The following is a 12500-nucleotide window of genomic DNA, read 5'->3' on the forward strand; positions in this document are numbered from 1 at the left end:
CTCCCGCTGCTTACACTAAGTAGCTGTCGAGGCATTTCCTTCCAGTTATTTATTTTTTTATTTTCTTTTTTTACTAATAGTACTGTTTAAACGCTAGCTGGTATTAGGGTACACGTACATACACGCGCACATATGAATGGCGTCGTCGAAACACGCACACACGGTCTTTTACATTCACCCATTTGTCCATACTCACCCTCGCTCGTTTCGCTCACTCCCACTCATCCACTCCTGCTCACTCACACTCGCCCACTCCTCACTCACACTCGCCCACTCCTCACTCACACTCGCCCACTCCTCACTCACACTCGCCCACTCATCCACCCCTCCTCACCCGCTCGCACTCACCCACGCACGCACGCACACACGCACGCACGCACGCACACTCACATTCACGGAAAGGTGATAACGCTGAATTTTTCATGGCGTCTGACCCGCGAGCACGAAACCGGTCCATTCGTTTATGCTGCACTTGATGCTCGCGACTGCTGTGTATGCTGTTTATGCTGCTTTTTGTGGTGCTGTTTTTATGGTGTTTTTTTTTTTTTTCTTTCTTTCTTTTATCGGAAGTTTGGTGCACTGCCAGTTGGTGTAATTTTTTTTTAATTGATTGAATAATGCATTCGTTCGTTTATTTATTATGTCTTAACCATTAGTACTTTGTCATTGGTTATTAATTATTTATGTAGATTTATCATCATCATCATTACCATCTCCATTTCCATCAATCATCACTATCCCTTTATTTCCATTTCCTTAAATACCTTATCTGTGCCGCTATGTTAAGTGCTAACTGCCGCTATCTTAGCTTCAGTACATGTTGTTCTATGACCGTCATGTTGAGGGTTTTCAATATATAATTTATAACACGTGACCGCATGATGTTGTGAATGCGCATAAATGGCTGTATAAATCGCGCGTTCAAAGTGCACACGAATACACACGTGATGCTAATTACAGACACCTGTGTACGTATCGACTGTGTACTACACAGCCGGTCGAGGTGGACACGCCCTGTGTGTGTCCTGCCTTCCCCTCAGGGCGTCTGCATGGATATGTTTGCGTGCGTGTGTGACTGCTTATGCACTGTATAGGCCTACAAATAGACAGGATAGTGTGTGTGTGTGTGTGTGTGTGTGTGTGTGTGTGTGTGTGTGTGTGTGTGTGTGTGTGTGTGTGTGTGTGTGTGTGTATATACACGCACATATATTTATGTATACATACATACATACACACACATACATATATGCATTCATACAAAGCCACACACACACACACACACACACACACACACACACACACACACACACACACACACACAACATACATACATGTGTATATGTATTATATATATATATATATATATATATATATATATATATATATATATATATATTATATATATATATATATATATATATATATATATATATGTCTGTATGTTTGTGGCTGGGTAAAGGACTTTTTACATACGTTTGCTTTGCGTGCATGCGTGTGCGTGCACGTGTGAATACTGTCGCGTAATATGCACGCGTGTCGGCGGTATAATAAGTGATATTGATTATCGAACAGAGTCATTTGTACTTCAAATGATTTACTAATTTTATTTATGTTACGGCGGTTGTTGGCATTGTGTGCGACTCCTTCCCATGCGACGGCGTTGTTATGGCAGCTCTTTAAGTTGATCTCGAAATTGGGGTCGAAATAAGAAAGAAATGTTGCAATGACGAACGAGTGCGAAGGGACGCGCGCGAGAGACAGGCTGGCGCGTTAGGAGAATGGAGATCAGACGGAAAAGGAAGTGGGGAGGAAAAGTGATAACGTCGTGAAGATACGAGGGAGAGAGAGAACGAGAATAGGCGAAAACAAGTTCGCATCGTGACGCGTTGCCTTGACTCTTGTCCATCATGAATACTGTAGGAACCTTATCTCTGGCAAGGAAACAAGGACCGAGAATAAATCATGAGAAGGATCGGCCGATAACGAGAGAGAGAGAGAGAGAGAGAGAGAGAGAGAGAGAGAGAGAGAGAGAGAGATAGAGCGGGGGGGGGAAGGAAGGAGGGGAGGAAGAGAGAGAGAGAGAGAGAGAGAGAGAGAGAGAGAGAGAGAGAGAGAGAGAGAGAGAGAGAGAGAGAGAGAGACGGAGAAGGAGCAGGGAGAGAGAGAGAAGAGATACAGTTGTAAATACAAACAGCCCAATGGATAAAGACAAAGAAAGTAGAACGAAGATAGAAAAAGCATTACTCAGAGATGGTAGATACTGACGAAGGAAAGCGAGCGATCGTCTACGAAGGGAAGGCGGCAGGGGAAGTAGTGGGAGGGGGGAGGGGGAGGGGGAGCGTGCATGACGGCAGGTGAAGCTAAATTTTGCATGGCGTTTTGATCAAGGGCGCCGTGTTTAAGCGCTGTTTTGTGGAGGCGCCCGAGCCAGAAGACGGCCGTTTCATGGAGAGAGGGATGGCTCTGTGTGTGTCTGTGTATGTCCTGCAAATGTGAGGAAGGAGATGTATAAATCTGTTTGTCTGTCTATCTATCTATCTATCTATCTATCTATCTGTCTGTGTCTGTCTATGCACAAGCTCTTCGTGTCGTGGGAAGAAGTACGTGTTGCATGAGGCGAGCATTTAATATACATGTCCACTTTCTCTCTCTCTCTCTCTCTCTCTCTCTCTCTCTCTCTCTCTCTCTCTCTCTCTCTCTCTCTATCTATCTATCTATCTATCTTTTCTCTCTCTCTCTCTCTCTCTCTCTCTCTCTCTCTCTCTCTCTCTCTCTCTCTTCATTTCTCTTCTCTTCTCCTCTCTTCATTTCTCTTCTCTTCTCTCTTCTCCCTTCTATATTCTCTTCTATCTCCTTCTCCATCTCCCTCTCTCTCTCCCTTTCCCTCTCCCTCTCCCTCTCCCTCCCTGTCCTCCCAATCCCTCTCCATTGTGAATGTGCCACGACAGTTATTAACCTAGGTCGGCGGAACCCCTCAACATCCATCATTCAAAACGGCAGTCTAATCATTTCCAAAATTATTGACAAAGTAATCATTACAAGCTAGTAACTGACCACCCACTATTAATCTCCGTTTTACTTTCTTCCCACAGGCTTCACCAGAACTACATGTACCCGTCATACCTGCAAATGCCCACCGGCCTGGTACCCATGGCGCCCACTGCGCTGCCCCACACCCTGACGGCCGGCCAGCAGTACCTAGACTACGCCGCTGCCAACGCCACCTTCGCCACCAACGGGTACCCGACGGCGGCAGCGGCGGCGGCTTCAGCGGCCAGCCTCGACCAGTACGCGGCCGTTTCTGCTGGTGAGTTCGAGGCTAAGGTTCGAGGAAGTTAGAGGGGTTGGGTGAAGTTGAATGGGGGTCGAGAGGAGATAAAAGCGGGTTTTGTGTAAGCTCAGTTGAGTTGATGTGAATGGGATTAAGCAAAGTTGAGCGAAAGAACACTGGGGTAAGTAATTTGATAGGAATAGGATTGGAAGAAAATGTAGAGGAAAGTACTAAAAGATTGATCTAAGTGGGGTTCACTGAAGTTGACAGGATAGGATGAAGACCAGGATAAAAGTATTGAGATCTCGACTGGCAAGTGAGTTACGCGAAGAGATGTGGGTGGAGTGAGGAAATAAGTAAGACAAGCTCAGATAGGATTTGGAAGTTAAAATAATAATAAAAAAAAATAATATACACTTTTAGATTTTAGGTTAGTGAAACTGTCTTACATATAATTTCAATTAATGTATGCATTTCTTCTGTTTATGGTCGTTATCAAACAAACAAACAAAAAAAAAACAATACAATACAATAGTATCATAAGAGTAATTGATTACCTAGTCATTTCATTAACTTTAGCAACATGATTTAATGATTTGCTATATGTTATGTTATATCCATTTTTCATTGTGTTATTACAGTTGCATCCATTTTAAAATGATGTTTAAAGTAGTTTTTCTTGATTATTGATCATGTATACTGTACTTTATTTAAAATATGACACTTCTTTGTACAAAAGAATGTAAGAAATTATAAGCAGTTCAATGTTTTTATAATGAACTTGCAACATTTCATAAGGATTTTTTTTTTTACTCTAACTGATTAGTGTACCTTTTTCATGCTTCTTTCTTCAGTATCACTATGACATTTGTAATCATAAATGAATGTCTTTCTTTAGGTGTAATATTTCTGACATTACTTATTCATATTTGCAGTTTCTTAACTGTAGTTATGAATGAAATAATTTATCATGCATATTTTTTCTGGTGTATTTACAAGATGTCTAATGCCATTTGTCTCTCCACAGCCTCTGCCATGTCCCAGTATGCTGCTGCATCTTTACCAGGCTACTCGTGGGGTATACCCCAGGCTGCCTCTGCTGCTGCTGCTGGAACCATCCCCATTTCCCCATACCAGGCAGCCCAGCCACAACTGCAGGAGGCTCGCATGCAGTAATCCGTCCTTGCTGCATCACCACCGCCGCGCTGGACTGGCATCCTGAGCTGAACCGAGCCAAGAGCTAAAACTCCAGAGGCATTAGAAAGTGGGATTAAAAATTATCTCCCCTTTTTTATCTAGTGCTTCTGTGCATCTCTTAGTCATATTGCAAGTGCTCTGGGTGCCACTCCATTCCGAAGGTTTTGTTACCTCAGTTTTACAAGCTGTTAGTATGTGGGTGCCTTTGTTGCTCCCCTGACCCATCACCTGAGGTCTTCACCCACCTCGGGTCCTTTGCCTCCAAGAGGACCTGCCAGACTGTAAGACTGTAAGGTCTCGCCATGGCTGAAGCCGCTCTGGTTGTGAACACTCGCCGATCCAGCTGCTCATGTCTTTCCATGCATGCCCACACATCTGCCCACTCCAGACATCTGTGTGGGTTCGATCAAGTATATTGGTGGCCAAGCAGCAGGTGTAGTGCCATATTTAACGAAAAAAATCAAAGATTCTACACCTGTGTCTCTTGGCTCCTCCAATTTGGACATGAGAAAGATCATTTCTTGGTCTTCAGGATCGCCTATTTGTAATTAAGTGTTCATGGCTTTTAGTGGGATCATTCTGGGATCTCATTGACTGTAAACACAATATTCATACAAGAAAAAAGAAAAGTCCATATCGATACTACGGTACAAGATATATAAGTAAACAGTAGCTCAAAAAAATATAAGCCACTGACTGATATGTAAATGTTACAGTGCTTGAAAATTTTCTAAGGAATTGTACAATATGAATTTTTTGTACTACTGTACTTTGTTTTTTATTATGTTACTAGAGAGGAAAAGGGAGAAATCCCATGACGTTACAGATTAGAGGCCCCTTTTTTTCGTTCTGTGATGACTGGCCCTTATGCCGTCATAACTCAGTTCTCAGATTATGTCTTATATCAGGTCTCTAGTTGTGTTCTCTGCTTTCTTAATTTATGTACTTGCTGTTTCATCAAGAAAAAATTAAACATTGTTTCCTATTTTCTCCCAATTTAATTTACACAAAGCTGGTAAGCAGACTTATCAGTTTGTGTGTATATTTGTTTAATGAGATTCTATTCCATATCTGATATATTATTTTCTCTTTCTATTAAAGCTAGTGGTAGTCTTTTAATTAAAATTGTCCTTGTTATATTGTTTTCATATTAAGAAATATTTTGTTACTTATAGTCATTCATACTTTGTACTCATACATCAAACTTGTATTAGTCATATAATGCCATATATTATTAATTATAGCCGTAAGCATTAAGGTGTCTTGACATGGTTAATCAGAAGATAATAGGCCATCTTGTGTAAATCTTGAGGCAAAAAAATTTGTCAGGCCTTTTTTTTTATTGCTTTGATAGTGTATTTGTTCAAAGTCTACAGTCCAATCAGAAATAGCTGTAAGGATGGTTGAGGAGCCAAGCTATAGGATGTCACGGAAGTGGCCGATAGGAATTCTAAGCAGTGTTGCGATGAAAGGGAAGTGTTTATCTTGTTTTTATCTACTATTAATTTATATGTAATGTCAGTACGGATATTTTCCACTCATTGTTTTGATTCCATATTACCACCACAACTATGACAAGATGTGCAGATGACCCTGCACACCTAGCTTCCCCATCATCATCTTCACACCCGGCTCGACATTCTGTAACATCTAGTCAGAATCTGCCATCATCACATCTGTGCCATAGAATCGCTCAGCTAAAACCCCTCTGATAGAGACACACATATATTTTGCTTAAAGCTGTGAATTAACCATTTATCTTCCATACATTGATTAACTGTTGTCTATCTTAGGATATTTACATTGATTTTATAAGGAAGAGAGAAGAGACCACAGTAATGATGTAGCATTTGTGTGGTCTGCCAGAAAATCTCTTTTCTAATATTGATGTCTGCCCACCTTGTCTGTTTTGTTTACTTTATCATTATATTTTTTTCAGATCAGATCAAATCTGGGATTTAAAAATTTCTCTTTCCTTCTTTGGCTCAAAAGTGAGATGGAAGATATTGCTGCGGAAAACATTTTGCTAACAAGTCCATGTGAATCTAGAACACTTTCCTTTTACTATTATGAGATTATAAGGAAAACCAGTTTTATACTAGGAAAAAGATCCCATTTATTTCAATGTCTGAGGTACAGAATATAGTGGAACAAGGTATACCATATAAAATACAAACTACCATTACTCACGCTTTAAGCAGACGGCAAGCAAATGACTAAGTTTATGCTGCCGTAAAGGGTTCATCTAGTCAGGAAATAAAATATCATCGGACATGTATACGCATTGCGCTGTTTGTATTGCCTAATGAAGTGCCTTTTCAATGAGACTTAACTGTGTTACTAAGAGGGTGATCAATAACATTTTTTGAAACACCATTGTATTGGACTAGAGGGTCATTCTTCTGTCATTGTTCTCTCTTTGGATAACCAGCGTTAGACGGTTAATATTAGTATATGCATGACAGGGATTTCTAACTCTAGGGTGTATGTTTGGAGGGGGAGGGAAGGTGGGGTATTTGGGAGCTGCTATAATAGAGCTAATTGTCCATAAAGGATTGGAGGACTTTGGTGATTTTAGTATTGCAGCTATTACTTCATGCTGTCATAGCCTGATGGCAAGTGCCAGATGTAATCATAGTAATGATGACAGAAATTTTCCTTAAAACTTTGTTTACTTCTTTTTAAGGAGCTGTGTCTATATACTGCAGTAATGTGGAAATTCTTATATTTAAAAAAATAAGTATGTAAGAACACTTTTTGTTTCCTTGAATTTAGACATAGCTATAAATTGGCACTTCAGGAAAGTTTCCTTTTGTTGTATGATTCTTTTCAGAATTGAAATTGTGTTCTAGCTTTCAGTAATGGGGAAAAGAAACTTTTGATATATATGTATATATATATGAATGAGTATATATATGAGTACAAAATAAAACAAAACATTAAAAAAAACAATACTATTATTAAGTCAACATGCCACCACATGGGTGTTATTTTAAAAGGGAGACTCGAAAGAATCTTCAGTATTGTAGGCATTGGGCATGAAAGGATTTCATTTGTGATAACAACACTTTAAGAGAAAAGTACTTAAAGCACCCTCCGCCTCCTTCTCCTCCTCCTTCTCCTTCTTCTCCTCCTTCTTCCTCCACTTTGCTCCTGTCACCTGGCATTATCATTATTATTTTTTTTTATGTTTGAGAAAGGAGAGGAGATAACAGGGAAATGACAATAACTCAAGTTATCAAAAAGTGCCTTTACCTTCAACTAGGAAGACTGTAAAAGAGAGAGAGTGAGGAAAGGAGGACGGACAAAAAGAAAAATATGAGAAAGAGCCTATTTCCATATTTCATATAATCATATATAATTATTATTCACCAAAATGTATAATTGTGCCTCAGATTTACCTAAGTAAGGAAAACAAAACAAGCAACAGTGTATTGTGTTGTTATGAAATGCTGTTATCTGAGACAGGGAGAATAAATGTATTAATGTTCATGTATGCTAGTGGCAATTATAGCTCATGTTACTTTATTAGACTGTAAGGTTTAAACGTGAAATATATGAAATGAAGCAATTATTATGTATTTATTGTTACTATTTACTGTTATTTACTGTGAGACGATCAATTTGAAAGGCATATCAAAATTGTTTTTTATTCTTATTATTCTTTAGTTATGGGGATTAATTTTGAGACTGGCATAGAAAACTTGACACTAACATACTGTCTGATACAATAATATGGAATAATCCTCATTGAAAATAAAGTTTGGCAAAGACTATTTACTTATCTATTCCATTTTTGTTCATTTTTTATTGTGACTGGTACATTGTGGATGAGGGGTTCTCAACCTTCCAGTATTCAATAAAGTTGAAATGATCTTTAATCATTTTTATATATAATACTTTTGATGAGATTTGCAATTGATCGTCTCATACATTTCAGGTAATCCACAAGTTTCAGGAGTTAAATGGCCTTACCTTTTTTTGTATGGTTAAGCAGTGTATATTATTATCTTTCGGGGATTTTTTTTTTTTTTTTTTTTTTTTTTTTTTTTTTTTTTTAAAGTTTGTGGATCGCCTCTGATGTCCGTGTAAATAAAAAATAATTGGTCTGGATTATCTGTGGCAGCAAAATGTTTGGAAATGGATATATATTATATATTTTAATTTTTAAAGACTTCATTCATTTCCTAAACAAACCTAGAAAAGGTATGTATTATATATATGTATTATGATTCCTTTTTAGGGGAATATAGGATTTTCATCTGCATGCTGCAGAATTGAATATAAAAAAATATCAGATTAATGAAATTAAAGAAATGACATGTGTTCATTTTCACTCCATTTGCTGCCAATTTACAATCCCATCTGCTAGAATGATGTATGAAATAAGGATACCAGACCCAAAACTTAAGAGAAAGAAGAAAATAACTTAAAAAATATGAAAATTGTTGTATTTTTAGAGCTGCAGACATGATGGTGTCATGTGAATGAGCAGTAATGAACAGCAATTTTTTTTCTTTCTTTTTCAATCGCCAAACCCGTATTTAATGGTGAAGTAACACAATGCCTTCTATGGGTTAAAGGTTGTTTTTTAGGGTGGGCGATTGGCAGAAAAGTTTATGAAGGTCCCAGGTATTTTGGAGGGCTGCTAAGAAAAATTTCTTGGTGTTGGGTTACAATAGTGTTGTTTTGGCTGGCAGCTATGAAAGCAAAGAGAGAAAAGTGATCTGTTATCTACTGTGTAAATTTTTCTTTCTGAAATTTTCTATGTTCCAATATATATTGTATGACATCTCAGATTTTTGCTCTTATTCTTATTTTTATATGGAGCAGGGGTATTTTTTTTATTATCAATGTTATTTTGGGTATCTGAACTTGATGTACAAGTCTTTTACCTCAATATATGGTTGATAAAATGAAATATCCCGACATTTACCAAATCTTACATATATCTATGTGATATTAAAAGATCAATGACTTTGGAATATGAAAAGTAAAAAAGAAGAAAAAAAAGGGGGTTTGAGGCCCCATATTTTCTATATTTGTTACATTGCTGTAAGGAAAACCACATTTTATATTTAAAGGATGTAAGATGTGTCAATTATATTGTGGAATCATGTAAGAATATAAGGGTTTTTGTGATATAGACACTTACCCCGTATATTCTTGTATTTTGTGATGGGACCGAATGTTTAAGCAAAATTCTACATTTGCACATGTCCAGCACCAGAGAAAGGAAGGAAGGGAAAATTAGAGGAAAGTATTTTGGTGGAATTCTTATTTATTTATTTTTTATTCACTCCAGTCGCCCACCTGTTATCTTGTCAGCCAGAACCAGTCGCCATTATTTATTTTTTAATTTATTATAGGAAATAAATATAGTTACATTATAAACAGTTCTTTTTATTTCATAGACCTTATATTGTGTTAAGGAGATTTTTTCATGGTTTTGAGATAATTTTCCTAGAAATAACGGATGAAGATGAAGCCAAAAAAAAGGAGAGAGAACAAATATTCCCCCAAAATTAAGGCTCAGAATGATCATGTTATGGTAATCATTTGAGATAGAAGTTACCAGTACATCCTGGAAATGTGTGCTTGTAATTTTAGATTACCATGAAAAAAATTGCCAGTAAAGTTATAGCAATAAACCATATCCTGTATATACTGTATAATAAAAAGAAAATAAATACTTACCAAGCACATACGGTACACCATTAAAAAATTATAGCAAAGAGGATCCCAGGGTTCTATTTGTAACATCCCATCACATCACAATAGTCGCACACAAGGAAGATAAAAAAAAATTGCCGCTCAATGAACTGATAAGCAATTAATAGGAAAGAAAGGGAACCTTCTCCCGCACAAAACGCAGCCAAGGACAGACAAGACATCCTTAGACCGAGCCGTCAGAGGAGGCAGCCTCACTCTCGTCCTCGTCGTCTCCGTCGCCGTCGCTACCGAAGCGCACGGTGTTCCCCCCGCTGGCGGCCCCCTCCCCCGGCCCCTCGCCCGAGGCGCGAGCTCCTTCGTCAGGGGAGTCCTCGCGAGGGATGGGGGGTAGGAGCCCCTCTTGGCCGACCAAGTGGGCCAGCTCTCCTTCGGCGTACTGCTCGGTGCTCCTGGCGGACAAGAGAGGCAGCTGGGCACTCGGGGGGCGTGGCGCCTTCGGGGCATCGGGTGCGGGGAGGCCGGGGAGCACCACGGAGCCCGTCTTGCTGCGCAGGACGCTGATCTCGCGTCTGGGGAAGGAAGGACAAGGAGAGTGGCAATGTCTGCTGGCACTTTCTCGCTCTGTGTCTGTCTACTTACCTCTATCTTCCTCTGCACGCCATAACTTTCTAATTATTTTCCCCACCGTACAATCCTCCCATTCTCTTTCCTCCATCCCTCTCTCTGTTTCTTATTTTTTCTTCCTCCGTCTCTATTCCTATTTCTCATCCTCCCTACCTTCCTCTCTCTCTCTCTCTCTCTCTCTCTTTCTCTCTCTCTACCTTATATCTCCTTCTCCTCCTTTACCGAGATATCTCCTCCTCCTCCTCCTCCTTTTCCTTCTCCTTCTCTTTCTCCTTCTCCTTCTCCTTCTCCTTCTCCTTCTCCTTCTCCTTCTCCTTCTCCTTCTCCTTCTCCTGAACCTTATCCCCCTCTCCTTCTCCTCTCCTTCCCTCCTCCTCCTCCTCCTCCTCCTCCTCCTCCTCCTCCTCCTCCTCCTCCTCCTCCTCCTCCTCCTCTCCTCCTCCTCCCCTCCTCCCTCCTCCTCCCTCCCCTCTCCTCCTCCTCCTCCCCCCGGCCCTTACCTAAGCGCAGAGATGGTGGCGTCCTGATGCGAGAGCTTAGTTTTGAGACGCTCCAGCTCCTGGGTTCCTCCGACGGCTCTCCTGGGCCCTGCAGCTGCCCTCCCTCTCCCCCTCGCCGCCGCCCCCCCTCCTCCGCCTCCCTGCGCACACACAGAATGAGACACGTAACAGTATTGAACTTCGTGATAAAATTAGGGGAGTTATTTAGCGGTACATGATGTGGTATATCAGGCATGGGGAATGGGATTATTCGGTTTATTAATCTAGTTTAGGTTACTATTATTATCACTACTATTATTAAGAAAAAATATATACATATATATATATATATATATATATATATATATATATATATATATATATATGTATGTATATATATATGTATGTATATATATATATATATATATATATATATATATATATATATATATATATGTGTGTGTGTGTGTGTGGTGTGTGTGTGTGTGTGTGTGTATAAATATATGCATGTATGTATGTACATACATATATATATATATATATAATATATATATATATATATATATATATATATATATATATATATATATATATATAATATATATAAGTATATAATTTACACACACACACACACACAATATATATATATATATATATTATATATATATATATATATATATATATATATATATATATGTGTGGTGTGTGTGTGTGTGTGTGTGTGTGTGTGTGTGTGTGTGTATAACATATACATATATCATATATATAATATATAGATATAGATACACACACACACACACACACACACACACACACACACACACACACACACACACACACACACACCTCCCCCCCTCCTTCTTCCCTTCCACTTTTCGCAATACCAACAAGCACAAACATTCACGAAGCCCTACGCCGTCCGTCACCAACCTGCCTCCTCGCGCACGCAAACAGCCCCTTTTAAAGCGTAACAAGCACGCATTACGACTTGCAGCATTCCCCCTTTCCTCGCTCGTGAATATTTAAGAGTAATGGAGCCGTTGCAGCGCTTACGTAACACGAACTCCACCTCAGCCCTTTAATGAGACAAGAAAAGTTGGCCAACAAAGCGCGGCCACCTCCCCCTACCCCCTACCCCCTTCCCCGTACTCCCTCCATCCACTTACCCCCCCTAAAAAAAATCTAATTAATTGTGTATAAAATGCAAAGTAAAGTTTTATTACGATCACTTCCATTTCCATCTGTCTGATTACTTA

General features: G+C 39.3%; 1 protein-coding gene and 1 long non-coding RNA gene across 3 annotated transcripts in view; one reads left to right on the forward strand and one right to left on the reverse strand.

Annotated features, from left to right (window-relative positions):
- Positions 1–9862, forward strand: part of LOC119574425 (RNA-binding protein 24-like) — a 101579-nt gene extending 91717 nt beyond the window's left edge. For both annotated transcript variants that reach the window (XM_037921646.1, XM_037921645.1), the window contains exons 4-5: positions 3093–3307; positions 4299–9862. In XM_037921646.1, the coding sequence (XP_037777574.1) occupies positions 3093–3307; positions 4299–4447 (364 nt within the window). In that variant the 3' untranslated portion in view covers positions 4448–9862. The remainder of the gene's footprint in view (positions 1–3092; positions 3308–4298) is intronic.
- Positions 8489–11400, reverse strand: LOC119574427. Its single transcript, XR_005228864.1, has 2 exons — positions 11266–11400; positions 8489–10710 (listed from the first exon to the last, which is right to left on the reverse strand). It is a non-coding gene; the product is annotated as an uncharacterized LOC119574427 (long non-coding RNA).
- Positions 11401–12500: the final 1100 nt, after the last annotated feature.

Source organism: Penaeus monodon, chromosome 6, assembly GCF_015228065.2.
Source record: "Penaeus monodon isolate SGIC_2016 chromosome 6, NSTDA_Pmon_1, whole genome shotgun sequence".
Classification (NCBI taxonomy): domain Eukaryota; kingdom Metazoa; phylum Arthropoda; class Malacostraca; order Decapoda; family Penaeidae; genus Penaeus; species Penaeus monodon.